At 41.3% G+C, this 25,412-nt stretch overlaps 1 protein-coding gene across 7 annotated transcripts in view; it reads left to right on the forward strand.

Moving 5' to 3' along the window:
- Positions 1–23,534, forward strand: part of Fryl (FRY like transcription coactivator) — a 228,747-nt gene extending 205,213 nt beyond the window's left edge. For 5 of the 7 annotated variants that reach the window (XM_051198380.1, XM_051198377.1, XM_051198378.1 and 2 more), the window contains 11 exons: positions 1,853–2,056; positions 3,505–3,669; positions 8,710–8,957; positions 11,121–11,328; positions 12,497–12,646; positions 13,371–13,469; positions 18,513–18,581; positions 21,036–21,053; positions 21,873–21,983; positions 22,830–23,020; positions 23,252–23,534. In XM_051198380.1, the coding sequence (XP_051054337.1) occupies positions 1,853–2,056; positions 3,505–3,669; positions 8,710–8,957; positions 11,121–11,328; positions 12,497–12,646; positions 13,371–13,469; positions 18,513–18,581; positions 21,036–21,053; positions 21,873–21,983; positions 22,830–23,020; positions 23,252–23,510 (1,722 nt within the window). In that variant the 3' untranslated portion in view covers positions 23,511–23,534. The remainder of the gene's footprint in view (positions 1–1,852; positions 2,057–3,504; positions 3,670–8,709; positions 8,958–11,120; positions 11,329–12,496; positions 12,647–13,370; positions 13,470–18,512; positions 18,582–21,035; positions 21,054–21,872; positions 21,984–22,829; positions 23,021–23,251) is intronic. The other 2 variants (XM_051198379.1, XM_051198382.1) reach the window with 1 other exon arrangement.
- Positions 23,535–25,412: the final 1,878 nt, after the last annotated feature.

Below are 25,412 nucleotides of genomic sequence, written 5' to 3' on the forward strand. Positions count from 1 at the left end.
GAGCTCTGGAAATGCTTTAGCGTTCATCTAGCACTCGGAAATGTCAGCCGGGATGACTCCAGCTTTTAGCAGGGCTTTAGTCAGAACACTCAGAAGACACTGCACTTCTGTCTGTACTTTAAGTCAAGTCACAGCAATCTAGGGGAGCGGAGAGGGACTGACCTGAACCCCATAATTAAGCAAGCCAAGGGAGCCTACTTTCTACATAACGGTCATGGTTGAAGCATAGCAATAGGTCCTGGGATTGGATGGCTAAAACAAAAACAAAGCAACTCCTAAAAGATCCCCTGGCTTTGAAAGCCTGCAGTGTATATATATATATATATATACATTCATTCATTCATTCATCCATCCATCCATCCATCCGTCCGTCCGTCCATCCGTCCATCCTTCTATCCATCCGTCCATCCTTCTATCCATCCATTCACTAAATATATTGTGAGGCTGGGTGCCATGCATTTGCTATGCAACATGGTCATGTTTACAGTGTAAGTCCAAGAAAGGTGCTTTCCAAACCCTAACCTTGCAGAACATCTAAAAGACCTTGAGAAACAGCCAGGATAGATCTGAGGGCTCAGTGGCCAGAGCTCCTAAAGATATTCAACATGCACAGTTTGGGTTTCAGTTTTGCATAATTGACTTCGATCTAAAATTCCATTTAAAAGAATTCCTCTGTTTAGAGGAAGAAATTCTTTTTTAAAAACCTGTTTCAGACCGTCCCTCCCATGTAAGAAGATATCAATAATCTTTTTTTTTTTTTTTTTTTCCAGCTTAGTACAATTTGTCATACCAGGGCTTAATAAACTGTTAAGAATTATGTCCTTCAAAAATGGAGGCTCTGCCTCAACGAGATAATGGGATAGACTTATTAGACTTCCTAGGGGAGGCCTTACCCTTTCCAAGGAGCAGATGGTAGAGGGGGAGGCAGTGGGAAGAGAGGAGGGAGAGGGGACTGGAGTGTACAAAATAAATTAAGTTTTAAAAAATGGAGGCTCAGAGCAAACATAGCATAAATCCTAACTGGAGCAAAGCTGAAATGTGTCATCTCTTTCCGACCTTTTTGGAAGTTGGCAACAGTTGTGTTTTGATAGCTATGACCTTGATTTTAAATTATATTGAAAAATGACCACTGCATTTAGCCACAGCTGTCCTCGGATGAAAATGACTGTAACCCTGTATTGTCGTCAGTTGAATGTGGGTACTTGAAGTCAGTTATTGCATCGTACCAAGTATGAGCTGTGTAAACCCTGAACATTTCTGTAAGCCTCGTGTTGCCCAAGTGTATCTCGGAAGCATTGTTCTACATGTCTGTCTCCAGCCCTTCCCCGGTTCCAATCCCATGTTGGCTTCCCGCAAAAAACAGCTAAATCCAGAGAAATCACAGAGTTTTCCCCATAAGCATAGCATATATTTGAATGTGTGTCTTCGTTCTTTCTAACTCTGTGTGTTTTCCTTTTTGCTAACCAGGAACTGCAGGTAAGTTGCAGCCTGGTGTTGTGTGGATGGTGTCTTTATTGTCACCTGTGCTATATCTGTCCTCTGTGTGGTCTGATTCGTGTCTGTGTATTAGAATAGAGATGACCTAGATTGTAGATCTAGTCGGTCCCCCACTAGTACAAGATGGATTCTCAAGAAAATGATTTTGTAAAAAAATGACCAAATAATTTTAATCTCTAAAAATATAACTATTTGATGACGGGTTAAACGTTGAAGAAGCGGGCTGATTGAAATGCTGCTTTGGATGATGAATTCAGTAATTTTCCACCCTGGTGTATGTTTCCAGATGTCATAACTTCTGCAGCACCCATAAGTGTGTGGCTGAGTCCTCAGAAATCGTGTCTTGCTTTTCCAGGGGGAGAGTATGGACAATTTCAACTGGGGAGTCCGCCGGCGCTCCCTGGACAGTATTGACAAAGGAGACACGCCATCCCTCCAGGAGTACCCCTGTTCTAGCAGTACCCCAAGCTTGACACTGACGAACCAGGAGGATACAGATGAGTCCTCGGAGGAAGAAGCTGCCCTCACGGCAAGCCAGATCCTGTCACGTACACAGATGGTAATTACCTTTCCATGAAGTAGAGGGGGCTCAACTAACTCTTAGCTGCAGATTTAAAAAAAGAAGAAAAACAAAAAACAAACAGGTATTCATATGCCTTCCGACTGCCATTTCATTATGTACAAGATGCACACCCCACAATAAGTGTTCTGCTCCTCATGACAAAAATCAAACTTACAAAGTTACCTGTGTACCCCTGCAGCAACTACATAACACAACAAATCCTCTGCTAGTTAGAGTGAAGTGTTGTGAGCCCTTTTATGGACTCCTTTTGAATGGCACACATTTTTAGCATGGGTTAGAGCACTACCAACTCTTAGTGCATAGCTGCTTTTCTTTCCCAGAGTGTAAAAGTCATATTTGAATGTAATGTGCAGTCTGAGCACAATGTTGGTCTCTTTCAAAATTAACTCAGAAGACCAGAATAATGGCTCAGCAGTTAAGTCTTAAGGGGACTTGGGTTTGGTTCCCAGCATCCACATGAAGCAGCAGCTCATAACAACCACTCCAGTTCCAGGGGACCTCAAGCCCTTGTCCAGGCTCTGTGGGCACTTGCACTACCTTTTTAAGATTTATTTATTTATTATGTATACAGTGTTCTGCCTGCAAGTAAGCCTGCATGCCAGAAGAGGGTATCGGCTCTCATTGTAGGTGAGGTTGCTGGGAATTGAACTTAAGACCTGTGAGAGAACAGCCAGTGCAGTTAACCTCGGCACTCCATCTCTCCATCCCCCAACACTAACTCTTAAATAACTGGGAGGTGGGGGGTGCAAAAGTTAGTTATGTGACAGTCTGGCTCCCATCCCAAGGCCAATGTGGCCAATTAATTTGTATACATGAATCAGGCTACAAGGCACATCTCTTCATTCAGAAACATGTGGGTTGTGCAGCAGACTGAATCTGTAGGCATAGTAAAGTTGGAACTTGGAGACAGAAGCGTGGAGGATAGCATCATGGCACGTATCATTCAGAAGCATCCATAGTGTTCAGTGTTACCCAACTCTTATAAGAAGGACTTTGCCATGCTAAACTCAGCCTGTCTCCCTTTTAGCAGAGTCCAGATGCTCTACACTGTCTGTGTGGGTGAAGCCCTTGTAATAATATTGCACTGATTGGGCTTCAAGCAGAATGTCAAGTTGTCTGTGGTCAGCTTCAAGTCTTCTCTGCTGTTTTGACATCTCATTATTATACAAATAAGTCTTTCCAGTGTCCCCCACAATCATTTTGTGTGTTAAGTGATGGCTGAGTACTCACCACTCACCAGGCTCTCCAAGGTATTTTACATGTACTAGTCTCCATAATTCTCACTTAACCACACGAGGCAAGCAGGGTTAATACAGTTCTGCAGAGTAAGTGGCTCTTTATAACTGAGCCCATAAAATATCTGGTGATGCATGCCGTTTCTTGTGGCTATCGCTGCTAACAGCCAGATTTCCCCTCCTTCCCAGCTAAACAGTGACGGTATGGCGGATGGCTTGATGCCGGGGCACCAGGACCTGCTTCAGTCTCAGGACTCATCCAGCAGCAACACAGCAGATGATGCACTGAGGATCAGAGATGAGCCCCCCAGTTTGGAGGCCTGTCTAGATAATGCTAGCAGCCAGCTGCCTGAGGTGGGGAGACATGGGGCTGGTGCATGGCCAATCTAGGCTCCCTTCCGAACCCTGCCACATCCCTTGCTTTTCTTCCCAAAGAGTTTTCAGCCGACGTGCGCTAATTATTTGATTTGTTTAGTATTTCTAACCTGTTGGGTTGTTTTTAAACAAAACTGTCAGTCCTGGTTGGTTGTTTTCTAGTTTTTTGTTTGTTTGTTTGTTTGTTTGTTTTTTCCTTTAAAAAAAAAAGTTGACATGTTGGAAACAGCCTGCAGGTTAAAAATAATGTCAAGTGTGTCAATGAACATTTTGCATTGCAGAGTGTGACTTGGTCCTGTGCAAACACTTCTCTGGGAACAGCAGGCATTGCCTGGGGCACTGTGTCTCTGTGAAGGGCTGCTTCTGTTGTCCCTGCCCTTCCCTTTTGCTTTATATGGGTTTTCTGTGATTGGTGCTGTGACTGGGTTAGGACCTCAGGCTAGCTGTGTTAGCAGCTGGTTCCATGAACCTTATCAAAAGACTTTGGAACCACTAGTATTATGATTTTTGGAAAGGCCTATAAGAAGTAAGCCAGATTCCAAGCTAATGACTGACCAAAATAAGTAAGTATTTATTGTCTTAGTGTTGTTATTGCTTTTTTTTTTTTAAGATGATTATGGATACTTTTTTAAAATGTCATTACTACTGTAGCTCTGTGAAACATGCTCTTTACTAGGTAAGTATTAAAAACTGGTGCATTTTTGTCTATTAATTGTTAATATTAGTTACTGTTAATGTAGTAATAGTAATAATATTAACTATTAATGTAGTTACTAGACCTCAACTAATGAGGTTATTAGGTTGTATTAGTTCTGTAAAGCAAAGTCACACACTCTTGATAATTGGAGAATTGGACATGTCTCCACCCTCTTTAACAGTGAGCAGATATATTTTGCAATGGAGGCATTTTGGCTTCCTGATCACAGGTCTTCAGAATACTAATAGAATGAAAATATAAATGCTAAATCAAGTATTCCGTGTGATTTCAGTAGGCTACAGAGTTTCAGCAAGAGGCTAAGAAGAAAAGAGATGATTTTTACTTTCTACATTAAGGAAGATTGAAAAGACATTTGCAACACGCACGTGCATGCGTGCGCGCGCGTGTGTGTGTGTGTGTGTGTGTGTGCGCGCGCGTGCGAGAGAGAGGAACTCAATATGTTGAAGGACTTATGGAAATCCAGAGAGGAATAAACTGCTTTTTTGTGGTGACAGGGATAAAGGACAGGTTTCAGGGTACTTGGGGCTCCCAGATAGAGAGGTGCCATGTAAACTAATAAGGTAAGTTCAGATAACTGCAGAGAGTTCTGTACCCTGGAGAATAGTGTGTGGAAGAAGAGGGAAATGAGAACTGAAGAGGGTCAGATGTGTGTGGTGGCAGGGAGCCCCATTCCCAAGACTTAGAGAGCAGGAGATCAGAGGGATGGGTGTTCCTTTCAGGATGTGACTCCGCTGATTATCACCTAAGCTGGAATATCAGCTTAGAAGGAAAGGCCTCTTGGGTCAGTTTGGTGCTTTTAGTCCTGACAGATTGGCCTGTGGTTGGTAACCATGGCAGAAGCATACACCAAGCAAATCTGTTCACCATGGTCCCAAAGCATAGCAATACCTATGTCAAGATGAGCAGTGTATTGGAGCCCTCGATGAAGCCGCAGCATAGGCGAGCATGCATTCCTTCATTTCTTCCTTTTTTAGGCAGGGTCCTACTCTGCAGCCCAGTAGTTTCTGAATTCCTGGCACTCCTCATGCCTCAGCCCCCAAGTGCTGTTGAGCCCCTGTGCTAGTCACTATTCAAGGATCTGGGGGTATAAAGCAGACAACTGGTGGCATGGAACTTAATCCTAACAGGAGTGACAGGCAGAAAACAAGCAGGCAAAAACCAAATTTTAAAAATGTGAGAAAATGGCCATTGTATTAAATCTTCTCCAGAAATTTAACAGTAACGTGGATCTGAATGATGAGAAAGTTAGCCTGTGAGAGGAAGCCTCAGAGTAATCCCACTTTCATATATGGGATCTCTGTCTGTTTCTTGGCTGTTTTGGTTTGGGTTTGGGGTTTTGATTTAGACTTTTGGAGATGGAGTCTTACTGCGTAGCCTAGGCTGGCCTGGAGCTCACTGCCTCAACTGCCTGAGGATTCCAATTAAAAACCATCCAGAGCCTAGCTTTACCTGACCACATACAATGGACTAATGGACTTTCTTCCCGAGCACTGAAAAGTCCCTGGGGGCATCTTCTCTACCAGAGAAAAAGCACTTCAATTTACCCTTTCTCTTCCCTTTTTAATAAGGGGTTCATTCTCACTGTACACTTTGTGCTGCTGAAGGATGAGAATGAAAGGGCTATTTTAAGACAGTATCGTTTTATTTATAAACAAGCTTTTGTTAAAACTGTCAGCAAAAGAATAGCTCCTCCAAACGACACTGCACCTGTTGGCTGGGCTGCCATAACCCATTCTTCCCCGTGTCTCCAATACAGTGTCTGATGTTCCAAAATTGTTTTCTAATAGAGAAACATGGGAAAACACCAAAATATTAAAACTCTAGTTCTCACTCAAACCACCACAAGGAGCCTATCCTAGCAGCAACTTTGTAGCTTCTCTTTGACTATAATCGGCTCCCTCCTGGCTGGAAAGATGGCTCCACAGTTGTAAGCACCAGGTGCTCTTTCGGAGGCCCTGAGTTCAGTTCCAGACAACCATGGCTAACAGTCCACAACCATCAGCAACTTCAGCTCTGGGAGATCTAATATCTCTCACGTGTACATGCACACAAACACTTCCACAGTTAAAAATAACGAAAGTAATCTTCTAAAAAAATAACTTCTTCTCTGATCCCAAGGCATGAAGTCTTCACTTGGTTTCATAAAAGAACCCTTCAGTCATGAACCACAGAAAGTTTCACACATAGAGAATGAACCTTTAAGTGTAACAAAATACGTGTGTGTGTATGTTATTGTGTGTGTGTGTTATTGTGAGACTGTGGAGTTCAAGGAAATTTGGTTTTTGTAATCAGCATATAAACAATGAAATCCATCTACTTAATGAAATTGGGGGGGGGGAGACTGTTATTGATTTTCACCGTATATTGAATAATACTACTTTCCAATAAAATATCATTTAGAAATTATAATAGCCATCAATAGCCAAATACAGGTGCACACTAATGCAAAGTGGGGCTTTGTGCTGCCATGTTTGGGCTTGTAACACAGTACACTCAAATTAATATGGGAAGAAAAAAATGATAGCAAGAAAAGTGTAGACGTAAGGACATGTCTAGCAGTGTTAGATAATAATTATCTTTCCAGGTAACTACTAGGTCTGCTTCTTCCCTAGTTAAGTCTTTAAAACTGAACTTCAGGCAGAACCTGCAGTTGTATTGAATATGTTCCACCAGGATAACTTAGGTCCTACTCTATGAGGTCAAGGTGCACTGCTCACCACATCCAGATCCGTGGTTCCTCGGTGTACTTACTTCCTGTGCCTCTGCCATATTCCTCAGCCTTTGAGAGCTTCTGGTGTCTTTCCTGGGAATACCATCCCTAGCCACCTTTCTCTAAGTCTGAGTTGACTCGGCTGCCGTGCTGGTTGGTACCAGCAGACATTTGTATGTGGATGCCAATTTTGCCATCTGCATTCTACATGCCAGTGCATGCTGTTTCCATTTACATATTAGCCAAGCCCATTACAAGATTGCAGACTCGTAATTGAGAATTCATCTGTAGCAGAGCACCTGTCTAGAATGTACTCAAAATTCTTTTCAGAAGAGTCAACCAGGACTCAGGCTAATCTGGAACTTATAACTTCTGCTTGCTTTTCACATTTTGTAGGAAAAATTCCATTTTTAAGTCCTAAAAGAAAGATTAAAAACTACTACAAATGTAAAGTAACAAAGGTCTAATACTAAAAAAAAGTTCATCTTGGCTTTTAAACCCGTGCTACCATTAGTTAAAACCCAGACTGATCAGACTATTATCCATGCAAGTTAGAAATGCATATTGACACCTTACAATATATACGGTGAATGTGTTTTTCTTTCCTTTTTTTAAAAAAAAAAAAAAGACAAAACATAACATTTATTTTATTATGTATACAGTGTTCTACCTACATGCATGCCTGTAGGCCAGAGGAGGGCACCAGATCTCATTACAAGTAGTTGTGAGCCACCATATGGTTGCTGGGCAATGAACTCGGGACTTTTGGAAGGGCAGCCAATGCTCTTAACCACTGAGCAATATCTCCAACCCCATGTTTTTCTTTTGTATTTTCTTTATTATTCGTTGGCTGAGGGTTAGGGACACACAGCCATTCTTGTTTAGTAAATGTGCTTGTAATTCATTTAAATTCAAAGCTAACAACCTAAAGTTTTCTAATCGTTGATTGAACTCTCTTAGCCATGAGGCTTTATTGGATCTCAAAGCTGCAATGAGCTATTGGCTTATTACCTGAAGCCAGCTCTCCATATTACAGATACCAGGAACATGAACACAGTTTGGGTTGAGTGTCTTTATGACCTGTGGGCAGGCCATACTCTAACATCAATGGATTCGATCTTGAGCCACCTCCCTACAGATAGACAGAGTTTACTGTGTTGTGGTAAAATGAAAGGAACAATAGGCAAATCAAATAAGAGGGACTAGTGATAATGTCAGGTTTTCTTGTATAGGCATATAATGTATATGAGAGAAGGTATTTTAGCAAAGAGCATAGATGCTGATCAACATCCAAGTCCTGTACACAAGAAAATTCATTTAGTGTATTCATAGAACACTGACTATATGCTGTAATTTTTTTAGATTCTAGGACTGGGGATTTGAGTCAGTAGTAAATTGCTTGCCACATATGTGAGGCCCTGGGTTCATTAGTATGATCATTTAAAAAGACAATTGTGTATATTCACAATTCAAAAACTGTACAGACTAGACAATTTAAACGGAGCTTTGGAACTTGGCAGTCGTCCTTAGTTGTGTTGATGAACTTCTTTTGGTGGTGGTAAAATCTGCTAAAGCTTCAATTATTTCACAGGATTCAAGTTCAGTATTAAAGGAGGAACATGTTACAGCCTTTGAAGATGAAGGGTCATACAACATTCAAGACCAACAGGACCAGCTAATGTGTGCAGGAATTCTTGATTTAGAAGAAACTGACATGCCGGAACCTCTGGCCCCTGAAAGCTACCCAGAGTCCATCTGCGAAGAGGATGTCACCTTGGCTTTGAAAGAGCTGGATGAACGATGTGAGGAGGAAGAGGCTGATTTCTCTGGGTTGTCTAGGTGAGCATGGTCACACAGGTAGTCTCTGCTTCACCCCTACCCCTTCCCAAGTGCGCCCCTCGCCCATTCCTGACTATGAACTTTGATTAATTGGTATTTAGTCTATAATCATACTCTCTTCGTTTTTAAAGATAAGACATAATCTGTTTTGTTCTTTCTTTTTCTTCTCTTAGTATCCATATAAAATAAAAAACATCCCATCCCTAACACACCATGTTAGAAGCATACCTCATGCCTGTTTGGGCAGAATACCAAACCGCCAAGTGTTAAAATCAATAGTAGAATGAATTTCTGGATTACCAAAATAAACCTAAAATGTATCCAAAAATTCTTATCTGTCAGGGGTCAGATGTTGAGTCAGATTATTGTAGGAAGCCTGAGCTGCCACATCATGGTACTGAAGTATGACACACTGTTTCCTTCAGATGTTTACGTTCTGCACATTCAACATGTATCATCAAAGCGTGAAGAATTCCCAAGCAAGACTTCTCTTCATTTTTGGGTTGAGTAGAGTAATTATTACATAAGTTCTTAAAGGAGATTCTTGTGGCTCTTAGTAAGTTTGTACACCAAACAGTTTTATGATCTAAATTAATGTCTACCTTTTGTGACTACTTGTGGTTCACCATAAGGTTCTTGATAAAAGTATCTAACTTCATGTATTCTATCAGTGTATTCATTTCTCCATTGCACAGTTGGTATTCTTGACTACTAATATTTCAGTTTTACAGGAAAACAAAAGCATCATGCTTAATGTAGCAAAAGAGTCATAACATATAATGTATTGGATTTTTTAACTCTCAGTACAAATGGAATGCTTGCCTGTATTTGAAAAGAAAGTGCATATGCAAATATTCCCCTTCAGCACACCTTTGTGACTGTTCTGATCTGACTGTAAGGCCTGTGCTGTCCCACACAGGTTTAGGCTTGACAAAGATGCTGCAGGGGAAATAGCCAGGTGTCTGGCATTCTCCAAGGCTAAAGCAAAGTAATTTACTTTGGTCCTTTTCTATAACTGAATAGAACATTGCATGTCTATTCACGGTCTAGGGTACAGCACATCTTATTAAAATCAGTCACTTCCGCCAGGGGGTGGTGGCTCACACCTTTAATCCCAGCACTCAGGAGGCAGAGGCAGGTGGATCTTTGTGAGTTCAAGGCTAGCCTGATCTACAGAGCAAGTTCCGGGACAGCTTCCAAAGTCACAGAGAAATCCTGTGTCGGAAGAAAAAAAAAAAAAAAGTCACTTCCATGATTTAAAAAAAAAAAAAAAAGCTTTGTTAAGGTAAAGTAGGTTTTTACTTCAGATGAGTATTTTGATATGCTCAGGTCTCTTTCTTAGTTAGAAATGTTCATTTTTCATACATGAATACTATCTGTGTGTTCATGATTTGTTTCTTAACCTCTTCATCCTTCAACTGTTTGCCCCCTTCCCCAACATCCTCTGTATTCATGACCTATTCTTCATCATTGTTACACACACACACACACACACCACCTGAGAGTCAATTTAATGCTGCTTTTATATATACATGTTTTGTTTAGGGCTGAGAATTTGGTGTCAGACATCCTCTAGGGGCTTGTCTCTGAAGAGATGGCTCTTCTCTATGTCATCAGCTATTGCTTGCCTGTAGCTCTTTATCGAGGGGTGGGGCCTTGTGTGGTGGTATGTGAGGTGTTAGGCAGCCTTCCTGTTTAGGTCTCATAGGAGCAGTTTCCCTGTCAAGTCTAGAAGATACTATCTAGCAGTAGGTGTCCTGGTCTCTGGCTCCTAAAGTCTTTCCACCCTCTTTTCTTTGATGTTCCTGGAGTTTAAGGTGTAAGGTTGCCACCTTGTAATATGAACCGTTCAGTGTCAAGACCACCGATAACCTTCTATAGAGCGTGAGTCATTGGCTTCTGCTTCCCGTGCAGTGCCCTAATCCATATTTGTAGGCGTAACTGGTGTTAATCCAGCAGTAACATACTATAGGCTTGAGCTAAGATAATTGCTTAAAGAGTTCTGAAGTAGGAACTCTACTTGTTCCATCCTAGGGCATTCAGGCTGCATTCTCAACATCTATGTATGTATGTGAATAAGAGTAGTTTCCATTGGCTGGTATAAGGCACTGTGGGGGTTCTCTTAAGATAGTGTGTTGACTACTGTGGATTTTATGTCCACAGTCAAGAGGAAGATGAACAAGACGGTTTTCCAGAAGTGCAGACGTCACCTCTCCCGACACCTTTTCTGTCTGCTATCATAGCTGCGTTTCAGCCAGTGGCTTATGAGGACGAGGAAGAAGCCTGGCGCTGCCACGTCAATCAGATGCTGTCAGACACGGATGGATCTTGTGCAGTGTTTACTTTCCATGTGTTTTCAAGGCTCTTTCAGGTCAGTGGAGGTTAAGGTGCCTGAATGCACATTCCAATAATCTGGTAAAGTTAGGCTTCCCTACTCTGTAGTATTCCTACTGCTTCTCTTTAAAGACACATGTTTGTACAAAGGGAACATTCCCGTGACTTGCAGCGTTGTATGTAATGTAGTACTCCTGGTGTGTTAGCCAGTTACTAGTGCAGATAGGAAAGCTTGCAGTGAAATTGTCACCAAGACTCTAACATGAGTTCTGACTTTCTGTAGTGTGTTAGATACCATCCTGGGTACCAGAGGAATAAAGGCACACTATTGTACCTGCCCTCCCAGCTTTTAACAGGGAGGTTCGAAATGTGTAGGAAGAGGTGCTAAATGACACTTGGAGCCCTGTGGGAACCAAGTAGGTGGAGTTACTCTCCACCCTTAGGTAACAGCAATAATAAGCACTGCCACTTACTGAGTACCCACCCTGTGCCAAACACTGTCCTGGATGCTTTTCAGTAAATACGCACCATGGCACGTGGATACCATTTTGAGCATTGTGTAGGGAAGGAGAAAGAAGGCACAGAGATTCCACTGCTGTTAACTATCCGCCATCTTTCTTCACCTACTCTAACCTGAATGCATGCCTTGGGAAAGCCAGCCAAGCACTTCCCACTGGCATATCCCAGTGCACTCCAGCCTCCAGTTTCCTTCATGAGTGACCTTCTGTACTTATGCCCTTTCTTTCCATTTGTGTTCCTTCCTTACCTAGGATGGTGGCAGCTTCCCCAGTGCCTCCCACTTCCCCAGTCCTGTCATTTAGCAGCACTATACACACATGTGTAGATAGGTACACATTAGCCATGTCCTACACCCAGCTGGTTTGACTTCTCTCCAGGCAACCTGATGATCCCCCTGCTCCTGGGAGACCACTGTGTTCATGCCGATGGGCATCGCTCATTATAGGTCTGGACTCAAGCAATTTTTCCCACATAACCACCCCAAATAGCCAGGAACACAGGTGTATGTCATTTCACCCAACCACATTAGCTGTTTGTTGACATACCGCCTAAAGAAATAAAGAGACCCAATAGATCTGCTATTTCTGTATGTCATTAACAATTTCAATTGTGAGGTTTGCTTCTTTACATAAAAGTGGGGAAAGGCCCTTTATAAAGTACTAAAACTTTTCTCATGCTCTTTGTAGACAATTCAAAGGAGGTTTGGAGAGATAACTAATGAAGCAGTGGGCTTTCTTGGTGAGAGTCTACAGCGCATTAGTACCAAGTTTAAAAGCTCATTGGAAGTAATGATGACATGTTCCGAATGCCCTACTGTCTTCGTAGATGCTGAAACGGTAAGCCAGGCATGATGTTGCATATCTAGAAATCCCAGCACTTGGGAGGCTGAGGTGAAAGGATGGAGAGTTTGAGGACCGCCTGGAGTATATATAATGAGTTCCTAGCCAACCACCTCTATAATGAATAAGACGACTACATTGGAATGATGTCATTCATTTATTGGCCTTTTGTAAAAATAAGCAGTTCTCGATTCTGAAATGTGAGGGTTCACATCTTAACCCTGATCCACCAGGGTTAAATGCCATTCCATCCAGTCATGGTAGAACATACTATTAATTTCAACTTTCAGGAGATTTCTGAGTTCAAGGCCTTATAATGTGCATAGTTAGCTCTAGGTCAGCCAGAACTACACAGTAAGACTGTCTTTTAAAAAAGAGATAATTCTATTCCAGTGTATGAAATGCTTTCCAAGACTCCGCTGATCTTGTCCTCTCCCTATGCATGTAGAATTCAGCATGAGTAAGCTGAAGGGTCATCCTCTCGATATGTGTGTGTGTTCCTTCCTGTTCTTGGAAAAAAAATTGGTAGATGGTAGACATCTCATCCCAAAATATCCAAAGCCCTTGTGCTTCCCTGACAGGCTGCAAGTATTCATAGGTTAGAAAGCTGAGTGTTCAAGAAGTTCCAAGAATGGCACCTTTGAGGTGTACAGTGGTCCACCAGCAAGGGGTGTCCAATAACCAGTTTTCAAGATGGTGATCAGTTTGTCTGCTTCCACAGCTGATGGCATGCGGTTTGCTAGAGACACTCAAGTTCAGTGTCTTAGAGCTGCAGGAACATCTGGATACCTACAACACCAAGAAAGAAGCCGCAGAGCAGGTCAGTCTTCCCCGAATGCAAACATCATTGGCTTTGTGACACTACAAACTTTGACCAGGATGCAGTATACCCTAGACACACAAGCAGGCCCTCTCGCTGGCCTTATGGTGGGTCTTAAGAAGTCTCCAGACAGAGAAGCACTATCCTGTTTCTCTGTCTGGAGACTTCCTGTCTTTGGCTTTTTGAAAGGAGCTTAAGAGCACAGTAAGAGACCACAGTTGTGGTCAGCATGGCAGGAGTGGTAAGAGGTGGTGTTTGGAGTGACAGCATCAGCGTTCGCCATGGTATTGAATGGGGAGACCACACACTTGGAGTAGATTACAGGTGTTGCCTGCTAGGAAGTGGTTATGCAATGCTAGTCAGGCATTTAAACAGTGGCCGGGTTCCCTAAGTCAGTCCATTGTGTTTGCAGTTGACAAATGCAAAAAACAAGGGGGAGAAAAAATGTTCTCCCAGACAAACTAATAAGAAGTATTTTCACATTTAAAAGACCTGTGTCTTTTAAATTGAGTGTGAAACCTGGTTTTTAAATATTCTAGGTAGAGAGATATGTGGCACAAGTTGTACATGTGAGTATAAAGTTGAGTGTCCCTGATCCAAAAGCCTGAAACCCAAAATGCTTTTAAATCTGAAACTTTTTAAGTACCAACCCAATATCAGAAGGGGAAAATTCCACACCTAACTTCATATGACTTAAGAAATGACTATCGGAAGTACTGACAGTACTGTCAGACCAGATTGTGCCCCAAGTGGCTAGTATAGTGGCACCTTTGCTTTCTGATGGTCCAGTCTATACAGACTTCGTTTATGAACAGTTAAGACTCGTGAATATAGATAAAACAAACTTGATATGCAAATATTCCAAAACCCAAACCACTCTAGTCCCAAGGTTTTTGGATAAGGGGCATTCAAGCTGTAGCTATGCAGAATGGTAAAAGTATCTGTCACCTAAGTTATGAGTAAAAACAAAAGTGTTGGTGACACAATGTTTCTCAGGCAAATGGTCTAGCAAAGCATCTGTAAGCCAAGTACTGTGTAAGTTTCCAAAGAGAAGGAGAGTTGACGGGATTGGGGAAATGATCCTGGTTGGACCCTGACTGAATTTGGGGTCAGAAGATTACTTCAGGGAAAGAAAATACTTGACCAAGGCTTTCTCTCCTTATCTTGGGAGAGTGCGGGCCCACGTTTGGTCTGAAAGAATAATGAGAGATGGAAGAAAAGAGCTTTCAGCTCGGAATTATCAGGTACATTCAGGTCACCCTAAAAATACTGTCTGCGTGCTGATGTCCATGCATCTGCCAAGGAGCTGTCTAGACAGTTGCTAGGTTGTAGGATGTGTATGAGCGAGTCTATCAGTTTTACTAAAAATCAACTGTTATCAGGTGGACATGAATTTTCCATTGCTTCATTCCTTGGTCATGACCTGATACTGGTTTTTGTAGTTTCTGTCATTCTGGTGGGTATATAGTAGATTCTTATTTATTTATATTTCCTTCATCACTAATAATTTGCATAGATATCTTCATAAGGGTAGCTTGTGGATGTCTGTAAATAAGCTGTTTTTCTCAGGTATTTATAAGAGGTCTTAATTTTAAATATAAGCTTTATTTATTGTTGTGGGCAAGGAAGGGGCATGCTATGCTTGAGTGTCTTTTCTTTCCTTCCACCCGTGGGTCTTAGAGATCCAGTTCAGGTCGTCAGGCTTGGTAGCAAGTGCCTATGCCCGCTGAGCCACCTCACTGGCCCTTCACACATAGTTTTTATGGAATGTATATATTGAGTTACTTTTCCTTCTGGGGCAATCATTTTCACTACTAAGGCATGTTTTGATGACCAGAAATCTTCCTCTTTAATTAAATGCGAGTTATCACTCTATCCCATTATGGATGTGCCTTGTGGGTCTTTAGAACTCACTACCTGTCCTAGTCACCGTGGTTGTAATAGCCCAGTAAACCAGGCCTCTCTGGTTTGGACTCCTTCCCAGCACAGCTTAGTACCACCCACATTGCAGTCTGGAATGGCCTTGTGTGACTCTAACCAGAATTCACAAGACACTGGTACTCCCAGGACAAGCCTGGAGAGGTCTTCCTTCTACAGTGTCTGCTTCTGACAACAAATTCATCAGCATATGAGATGCTTTGGGAAATTCCAGGAGACTTGGATTCTGGAAACCCTACTACGGGATGACTGGCCACAAAAAAGAAGAGAGAGGCATCCCAGCTAAGAGCCCACATGTAGGAGTAAGGCCTGCTTGGAACTTTGAGACCCTGGTCAGACGACCAGAGAATCATAGCTTGTCCTTGTCAAACCAGAAACAGCACATACATTTATCTGATATTGGTTATATGCATGGCAAATAGTTTTTCTTTTCACTGTTATTTTAACCATTGCACATTAGGGTGGTTGATTTTACAGCAACAGCTAACTACTTTTCATGAAGCAACAGCAAATGCATACAGATAAATCTAATAACATGCTAGTCCTTCACACAAAAACTCCAGACATTACCATTGGAAATGAAAGATGATTCAGAGGACCAAGTCATGTTTCATTTTTTGTGTGTGTATGTGTGCGCACGAGCGAGAGAGAGAGACCCAATTTTGTAAAGATATCATCTATAGAATTAATGCATTTGAAAATCAACAGCATAGTAATAGAAATTCTGAACATACATGGACATGCAACTGGCTTGTGATTGTGTAATCATCTCAAACATAGGGTCAGTGACCTCTCACCTTCCACTCATATCTGGCCCGCTGCTTATTCTCTGTAAGGAAGTCTTTTGAGGACTTTGTTGTTTGTACATTATTTATGCCATTTTTCATACCTAGATATGAGCTAATATTTGCCACTAAGACAACATAGTGTGAGAAGCCTGAAGTATTATTTCCCTTTTCTAAGAAAAAAAAAGTCGTCATAAGGAACAGTGAGTTTTACTTCTTGCCACAGACATGTAAACATTTCAAAGCATATACTCCCTACATAAGAGTAGACAGTCCTGTGGAATATGACAGACACCAATAAGAGGCCCATTATGACACTATAATTTACAACAAAGTTGCTGGTGCATTCCGAGGGAAGGATTGTTCAGTAAATTCACTAAGAGAGAAAAATAACTCTTCTTACCCACAGTCTCACTGTTTTCCTTTCCCTTTTCTATCAGTGAGTATTTTTAGCTGTTGGATTTGTTTTCATAGGGCCCTGTGTATGCTAGGGTAAGGGCTCCACCACCACGATTTACCCCCCCCCCAGCCCCAACTCGTATTTTTGGTACACGTTCAGGGTCAGATGAGACAGCCAGGACCTCAGAGTCTTAGAAGGATTAAACATCTCTCCCCAGTACCATGAGACTAGAAATTGAGTTTTTCTTCTAGCACCATCTCCTGCACTGGGTGCCTTAATATCACTGATAACTGCTGGTCTGTCACAGCCCACAGAAACCTTAGAGCATGAACTTGTAGCTACCACTATTTGCCCTCTCAGCGAGGGACAGATGAAGCACTCACTCCAGTACTTTACCGAGGCCCTGGCTGAATGTCCATGTTGTCACTGTCCTTGGGCAATTGCTTGCTGTCTATGAGCTGCTCTGTCACACTTAAAAACAGAACCTTCCTCCATAGCTAAACTTTCACCTTCATTTGAGCAAAGAAAACATGAGAGCAATTGGGAAAAGTAGAGGTTCTCAAAGACCCATCCCCACCCCCACTCCTCACCTTGCAGCATCTATATATGCTGTTAGACGGCTTCTGTGCAGCCATGGGACTGTATTATTGAGGATAAGATCAGAAATTACATTAGTGGTCCCTAGGATGCTAGACAGGGTATAGGGTATGCAACAGTTAAATATTTTGTAATAGGCAATAAATAATCAACTTCCATTTTACCAGTTTACTTGAACAAACTGACCAAGTTGTTATAATTCACTGTATATGCATTTTAAGGTGTTGCATAAACAGAGATGAATGCCTAAATTCCATGGTAGATGTCAGTTGATGGCTTCTGACAATGACTGCCACCAGCCAGAAAGGTTTAGCATGGTTTTTTGTTTTGTTTCATGTTTCCATTCCAAGATGCTGTCAAGAAAATAACCCAAGGGTCAGTGTAGTCTGGGCAATTATGATAAAGGGAATAAAAGGGCAAAGAGATTGTTTTTGAAGCAATTGCCATTCCTAATTTTAATTCTTTACCTGCAGAACACTAAATACCTAACACTAAGATGTTTTCCAGGAAGCTACTTAATGAGCTGGTATTCTTAAAGGAAGCAGTCTACATGGTTGATTTGACTACTTAATAATTTTCATTTTAAAAACACATACCCCAAAAAACAAACCCAGTCAGCCAGAACTGGCAGCATCAACTGTCAAAGCCCAGGAGCTTCATCTGAAGCCCTCAGCTCACCCTGTGGACTCTGTGGCTCCATTTTTCTACACATTCACAATGCCACTTTATTTTAAATTAGTATCGACTGTAAGGAATAGCCCCCTGGGTAAAGAAAACCCACATTTGGTTTCTGTATCCAAAATGCCTCTGAGACAGCAGGCTTGTCATTTATTGCCACCCAGAAAGAAAGAAAATAAATAGAAACAGGATTTAGATGGATCTTGGTTTCTGTTTCGCTAATTAAAACGGGCAGCCCTAGCTCACTTTTTTTTTTTTCCTGTAAGTTGCCTTTATTAAATTGACCAAAGGGAAAGTGAATCATTTTCCGCATCTCACATTTAGACACAAAGGTCAGGTAAGACAGTGAAGATTTCCAATAAAATCTACAAAGTGAAGAATCTTACAATATGGGACACCTCGGGTCCCAAGAACACAGATTACACCTTTGTTAATAAACTCAGTGTATGCATCTTGTTGTATTGATCCATTGATCCCTTGTTTGCTCTGTATGAATGATTGGCCTTAGGTGGAGATAAATTGTGTCTTACAGCCAGTGCTAACCTTTCAGCTTCAGGTTTTTTTGTAGACAGACTTGCAGTATTATTTGGTTTGTTCATTATGTGATGACTACTGAAATGTATCTACCCTTGCTTATTTCTACAGTGGTTAGAGAATTGTAAGAGAACATTCGGTACCAAGGAAGATGTATATAGGATAAGCACCAGTGCACAAGTAAGTGTTCTTTCTGCTGAGTGATGACTTTGGGCATTATAAAACAAAGTCTGCTTGCAGTTGTCCTCGCCTGCTATGCCTAGGAAGACTGTTTGTAAGCCTTTTTCATTTTGGTTTATCAGAACCATCTTTCAAAGTTGGGTTCAATGAAATATTGGCTTAGTAATGAAAACTTCACTTTAATAACTGAACAACCAGCTTATGACTGAAGCTAATAACACCAAGTAGATAAAAGCTTGATGGATATCTAGACAGCCCAAGTCAGCATTTAGTCACATCTGCCTCTTAGGAGGAAATAATGGTTGTGCATTAGTATTCTGTGGATCTATTGTCTGGTGAGAAAAGCCAACCCCAGAGCAATGTGCTCTATATCCATATTACTATAAATGTGAAATTGTGGGTCCATTGTGTTTTCCTCTAGTTTTAAGCAATAGCAGCACATTTTCTTAGAGAAAGGCACATCCATAATGCATTCCCTCCCCCCGGGAGGGAGGGAATAGTATGTTAAGACCTTAGGAGAAAGCCTTCAACAACTCGGCCATTTCTACACCCAGACATTTGAACTCCCCCACAAAGTTATATAAGAATGAAGTTTTGAGGAAGTCTAACTATTAAGCTTTTCGGGCACTATGCCAATACATATTTTATAATCCTTTCCTTGCAAACTCAGTCCAACAGTCCCTTCATTATTCCCATTTTGAAGATGAGGGGAATGAGGTTCAGAGGGACCAATTTATCTAATAAGTAACCAAGATTCAAACCTAGACAAGTAGTTCTAAGCTTTATCCTATTTTAAAGGAAAATTAAAATCATGAATAAAGAAATAAAACAATTTGGAAGTTGACTCTAAAATTGATACCTACAGCATCATAAAAGTTAGGGGGAGATGCTGAGTGCTTCTTATAGTCCTTCTACATCTACAACAACCCCATATTCTCCAAGACTCCATTAACAGTTCGAGATGTTCTGCTGAGTGAAAAATGGAGATTACACTTAACACTGATTTGGATCTCCCCTCCGTACACAGCCTTGTGCTGCCTGTGCCCATGTGTCAGTCTATTCAAGCTTCAGTAAATATTTACTTTATTGAATTAATGAAGACGCAAGTCTGTGTCACCCTCAAAAACTGCCATCAGTGCTTCAAGACCAGTTTTGGTGATTCAGAGCTGTAGAGTCTGTGCCATTGCCTGAAACTGTAGTGACAATAAGCTTTATTGGCGTATGCCCAAACCGACAGACACCGTTGGCATATATGTGCGGAATCACTTAGCATGCTAACAGGAATAAGAAAAGGGATTTAAAACTTGAATTCCCACCTGAAATAAACTAGATGAAATAAAGCCTTAGAAGTAAAACCTCGTGCTAACTGACATTTGGACTGTGCTCTGCTAATGTTACTGGGCCACTGTTTGCATAATTCATGGTCAGCTGTGTGGAGCTAAAAGTTCACCTTTGCTTAGCAAATCCTTTCTGAACTGTTGGGAATAAATGTGGTTTTAAAGCAAAAAAAAAAAAAAAAACTCTTCAGAGGAAACTCCAGAAAGTCAGGTTCTAGAAGCTCTGTTTACACACCAGCAGTCTGTTTTAATTCAGTCACTCTTCTCCATCCCAAGGCTTTTCACAAACATCATCTCTTCTTGATGCATACCTAGTTAGGTTAGACTTTCTCACACAAATGGCTTTTGAAGTGTGCTGTAAATCACACTGGCTCTTGGTGGTCTGCCCTGTGGCACACAGCCTGGTATCTAAGTAGAGACTAACAGGTAGGAACACCTAGAATGAGCCACACCAGAGAGCCTGCTGCTGGGTAAAATAAGTATTTACCTGTGTAAGATTAGGAGCTAATTCAGCCAATCCTTTGACTTAAAGTAATAACGGTAAATTCATTTAGTAAGCTTCCCACTGCACTCATGGAAACATTATTACAGTTGGGAGAGGGACAAGAAAAAACCTAGATCAATGAACATTTGCAACAGCTAGGGCTCCCAGCCCCCCTCCCCTTTGTGGCTTTTATTACAAAACTAAACTATAGCACAAATTAATCCTATTTGCCAAAGTGGAAACAGCCCACCCTTAGTTATTACAATAAGTGTCTAGAAAATAGCAGTTTGTGGGACTGGAGAGACAGCTCAGAGGTTAAGAGCACTAGCTGCTCTTCTAGAGGTCCTCAGTTCAATTCCCAGCAACCACATAGTGGCTCACTACCATCTGTAATGAGATCTGGTGCCCCCTTCTGGCCTGCAAGTGTACATGTAGGCAGAACACTGCATATATAATAAATCTGAAAAAGAAAATAACAGTTTGGAAATGACTTCATTAAATGTTCTTCAGAGTATAAATATGTGTTCTTCGGTTTGCGCGGGGCATCTGTAACCTTAGTTACAATGATTTCTTATACTAATTCTTGATCTTTTTTTCTCTTTGTATTTTTTGTGACCCGATCACCTTGCTTAGCAAATGGGAATTCTAGCAGTAAGTTGCCTGTCTTGATTTATAGATCCCCTATCCTTGCAAGACAAACTGGTTTCCATCTGCCATGTGTCCTCTTGTGACCCAGCAATGTTTCGTCATTGACCACTTTGAAAAGTAGTGTGTGCTTTAGTTCTGCAGAGCCCTAATCCATGGCATGTTATTCCTGTAAAATGAAACAGTGAGCCTTTATAATATGTACATGCAACTAGCAGTTGTGCGGTTTTTTTTTTCTACACCTATAACTGACATCTTACATTTTAAATTTTAAACTGCACATGTCAGTTTCGTAGTCTCACTTGAACAAGATCACCTGGTGGTTTTCTTAAAGAAGGGTTTGTTTCATTAAAAAAAAAAAAAAAAAAAAAAAAAGCCCCTTCATTTTGGTAAGAGGACACCCAGTTTCACTCTGTGCCAGTAGAAAGATGCATAGAGAACCTCAGTGAGATCAAGGCCTGTGCACCTGAAAATTCTTCCCATCAACAAATTAAAGAGAGAGTTTTAAATTTATATTGAGTCCTCCCCTCCAAAGCATCCTACATATCGCCTTCTGACACTGTCTGTCCAGTGCAAAAATGTGCTTCCTACTAAAAAGGGATTTTGTAACCAGCAGCAAGCCTTGTTATCTGAATGCCAGCCCCCAAGCACCTTCCCCTCTGCCTCCCAGCAGCTTCACTCCGTATTAACTTGCTTACTGCAGAAGCACAAATGCCAAGACAATCTTAACATGTTTGCGATGTCCCTTCCACTGGAAGTGTGCGCTCTAGTCAGATCTGAAAAACGACCCCTCGGTTAACCTCACTTAACACTGCTTGTTTCCAGGAGTTGGAGCTTTGTAGGAGGTTGTACAAACTGCACTTCCAGCTGCTGCTTCTGTTCCAGGCCTACTGTAAACTCATCAACCAAGTGAATACGATCAAAAACGAAGCCGAGGTAAAGTCCAGTGGACAGGGGAACACTTGTGGGAGTTGTAAATATATATGTTCGAGCATGCGTGTATAATATGTATAACATGTGCTTATTTATATACATTTTTTGTTAGAGTGCCTAAAGTCAAAAGCTTCTTTTGTCCGTTGATCGGTTAGATCTTTTTCACATTGTAGCAAATAAGAGCTGAGGTTTGGTAGCAGACACAGATCTGAAATCAAATATAAAGCATGCATGAAGTTGCTCTGTGACACCCCTAACACCTCATCTGTTTCCATAGTTTTGTGAATACACACAACATTAATGCAGAGGTCAACATACAGGATTACAGTTATTGACTATAACCTTTTCCCCCTCCTTAGATTACTGGTACTGAAAACGTCATTGGGGAAATGGTTGAATTTGTTAAATTATATGTACAACTTTTAATATCTGTGTGTGTGTGTGTGTGTGTATCGTGTTCACACACATATTTATGTGGAAGTATTCTGAGTAAATAACCTTCTAAAATGCACTTTCCTTCACTGTCCACAAGCAATTACAATCTTCCAAAATATAGTATAAACATTTATTGCAACCTGATATTTCTAGATTATCTGAACCGGGTTTAGGGACATACATAATGCTGTAACACCCCGTACTCAGGAAGTCAAAGCAGGAAGCTCTCAAATTCAAAGTAGCCCGGGTTACATGACAAGACACTTGGCCTGTTTTTGGAGTTTTGTTTTGAATTTTGGTAGCTAATTTATATTCTAAAAGCAGAATGTTCCTACCATCAGCTGTATCACTGACCATATATATTACTGAGTTACTGAGTATAGGAATAGAGCCTTAAAGACATACTTGTTTTAGGTCATCAACATGTCAGAGGAACTTGCCCAGCTGGAAGGTACCCTTAAGGAAGCCGAGGCTGCTTCGGAAAATGAAGAGATCGATATCTCCAAAGCTGCACAAACCACAATAGAAACCGCCATTCATTCTCTAATCGAAACTTTGAAAAACAAGGAATTTGTATCAGCTGTAGCACAAGTCAAAGCTTTTAGGTGAGTAGGGGGACTGCCCAGCCTCGTAGTGCATTCACTCAAGCAATTAACAGATACCAGTTACTCACAGCTTTTAGGTGAGTGGGGGTACTGCACAAGCCTTTTAATGTGTTCACTCAAGTAATGAACAGATAGCAGTTACTCACCAGGCAGTTTTGTTCACAGGTTCTAACTGAAAATGTAGCTTCCAGAGTCATGATATACATATCTCAGAACTTTATGTATTTCCAGAACCCTCTGGCCCAATGACATCTTCGGCAGCTGTGAAGATGACCCTGTACAGACACTGTTACACATCTACTTCCACCACCAGACCCTAGGCCAGACGGGCAGCTTCGCGGTCATCGGCTCAAACCTGGACATGTCAGAAGCTAACTACAAACTGATGGAACTTAACCTGGAGATTAGAGAGTCTCTTCGCATGGTGCAATCATACCCACTTCTAGCACAGGCCAAACCGGTCAGGAATATGGCAAGCACTGGATTCTGAGCAACTTCCCATGCTCGAGAGAGGGAGTACGCTGAAAATGATCAAGATTATTGACCAAGCACCTTTTATGAACCCTTGTGATTCACTGATAACTTTTGGGCAGCACCTTCGATTGTAGTCTACTAATTCCAAACTGTCAAAAACCTGAAGATAAATAACTAACTGCTTAACTGCTGCCTATACCTCCACAATAACTGTATGAAGAAAGGATTCTTTTGTTGTTGTTGTTTTAAATTAACCTATGTGAAAAAGAAAAAGGGCTAAAAGTGATGCATAGAAATCATTACCCTGGAGAAAAGGAAAGAATGCTGAGGATGTTTGCAATAACGGCCTCCAAGACAGTGCAGGGCAGGTAAAAGGAGGCTGCCATCGGGGACAGTTCATTGTAGCTAAAAGCCTGCCACCTGCGGAGCCCGCCACTTGGATTTCTAGCTGTCATCAACATGACCTACAGTTAACACCTAATCATCACCGACATGACCATCCAAGTCTGACAGATAACAAAGACTTATTTGCAAAAAACAATTGGATCTGGGGTTTTGTTTTTGTTTTCTCCCAGAATACGGGATAAGGGGTTGGGGGTGTGTGTGGGTTTGGGGGGGGGTTGGTTTTGGTTTTTTTTGTTTGTTTGTTTTTTGTCTGTATAAGGAATTATGTGTGTGTGAGTGGGTGTGAGAGTGTGTGGGTGTCTGGTGAGAGCTTCTCAGAGCATGCCTAAAAGAGCACTGCAAGATTATTTTTGAAGAAATTTTATTTTATTAGATCTAACTCTTCATAGTGTGTAAATGTCAGAACACTTTAATAATATTTTAAAACTGGGCTTTCCCAGTGTCTCAAAAAAAGAAATAATATATCTGTTAATATTATTGGACTCTGCTGCTCAGCTCTCTGATCAGTGCTTATGTTGATATTGTTGATAACTAACCAAAGTAGATGCCTGCAGAGACTTTAAAATGTAAAATAAAGATATACGCTGCCTGCCAGCGCTCCTCATTAGACAAGTTAACTTATTTTACTCCTTAATTATTATAGATACTGCATAGACTAAAACCTGTATTTTCTTGTACATTCATGCCACACACTGTTATACCAGAGTACATGTACAAAGCTAAAGGAAAAGTCGTCACTGATGGTGGACTGTATGTTCTGCAGGCAGCAGACGTCAAGAGAAGAGATGCAGATGACTTGTATGTTTATGCAGGACTCAACTTGTTTCAGGCTAAAGGAACCTTGGAGCACTGGGGGAAAGACAGAGCGCCTGAAGACCGACTCCCAAAACACGCAATATACTTCTCCACTGTCTTCTAAGTTTGTAGCATAACACAAACTGGATCCTCTGTCCTTTTTAAAAAAAAAAAAAAAAATAGCATTTTGTAAAGGAAATGAATGTAGTCCCTCAACCCCTCCCATTTGAAAGGAACACCTTGTATTTTTTATATGCATCTCTTATCCACTGTGACTTTTATTTTCAAAACTGGACTCTGACTCCAGAGTTTGGAATGTAGAAATGAATTGCTTAGCTTTGCCTTTTCTTGGGGGCGTGGACCCTGACAGAAATGTAATTATGCTCAAGTGCATTAATCGAAGGCACTGTGCACGCCGTTGGACTGCTGGCCATAGTTATGTTTCCTATAAAATTCCATAACTGGTCACAGCACATTCATAATCACTGTATTTTTTGACCCAGAAAAAAAAACAATTATTTTAATGGTGTTCTGGTACTGTAAATGGTGTCCTTTAAATTATTAACTTTTGGGTTGGGGGGCCAGGCACAGGGATGGTGTCTAGAGACACACCACACTTCACATCCCCTCTCCCATTTTTCTCATCCTCCTTACATCCTTTTTGTTAAAAATAAAAAAGAAAAACATTGTAGCTGTTGCTTTGTGTGGTATTTTAAGA

The sequence above is a fragment of the Phodopus roborovskii genome, unplaced genomic scaffold, assembly GCF_943737965.1.
Source record: "Phodopus roborovskii unplaced genomic scaffold, PHOROB, whole genome shotgun sequence".
Lineage (NCBI taxonomy): Eukaryota > Metazoa > Chordata > Mammalia > Rodentia > Cricetidae > Phodopus > Phodopus roborovskii.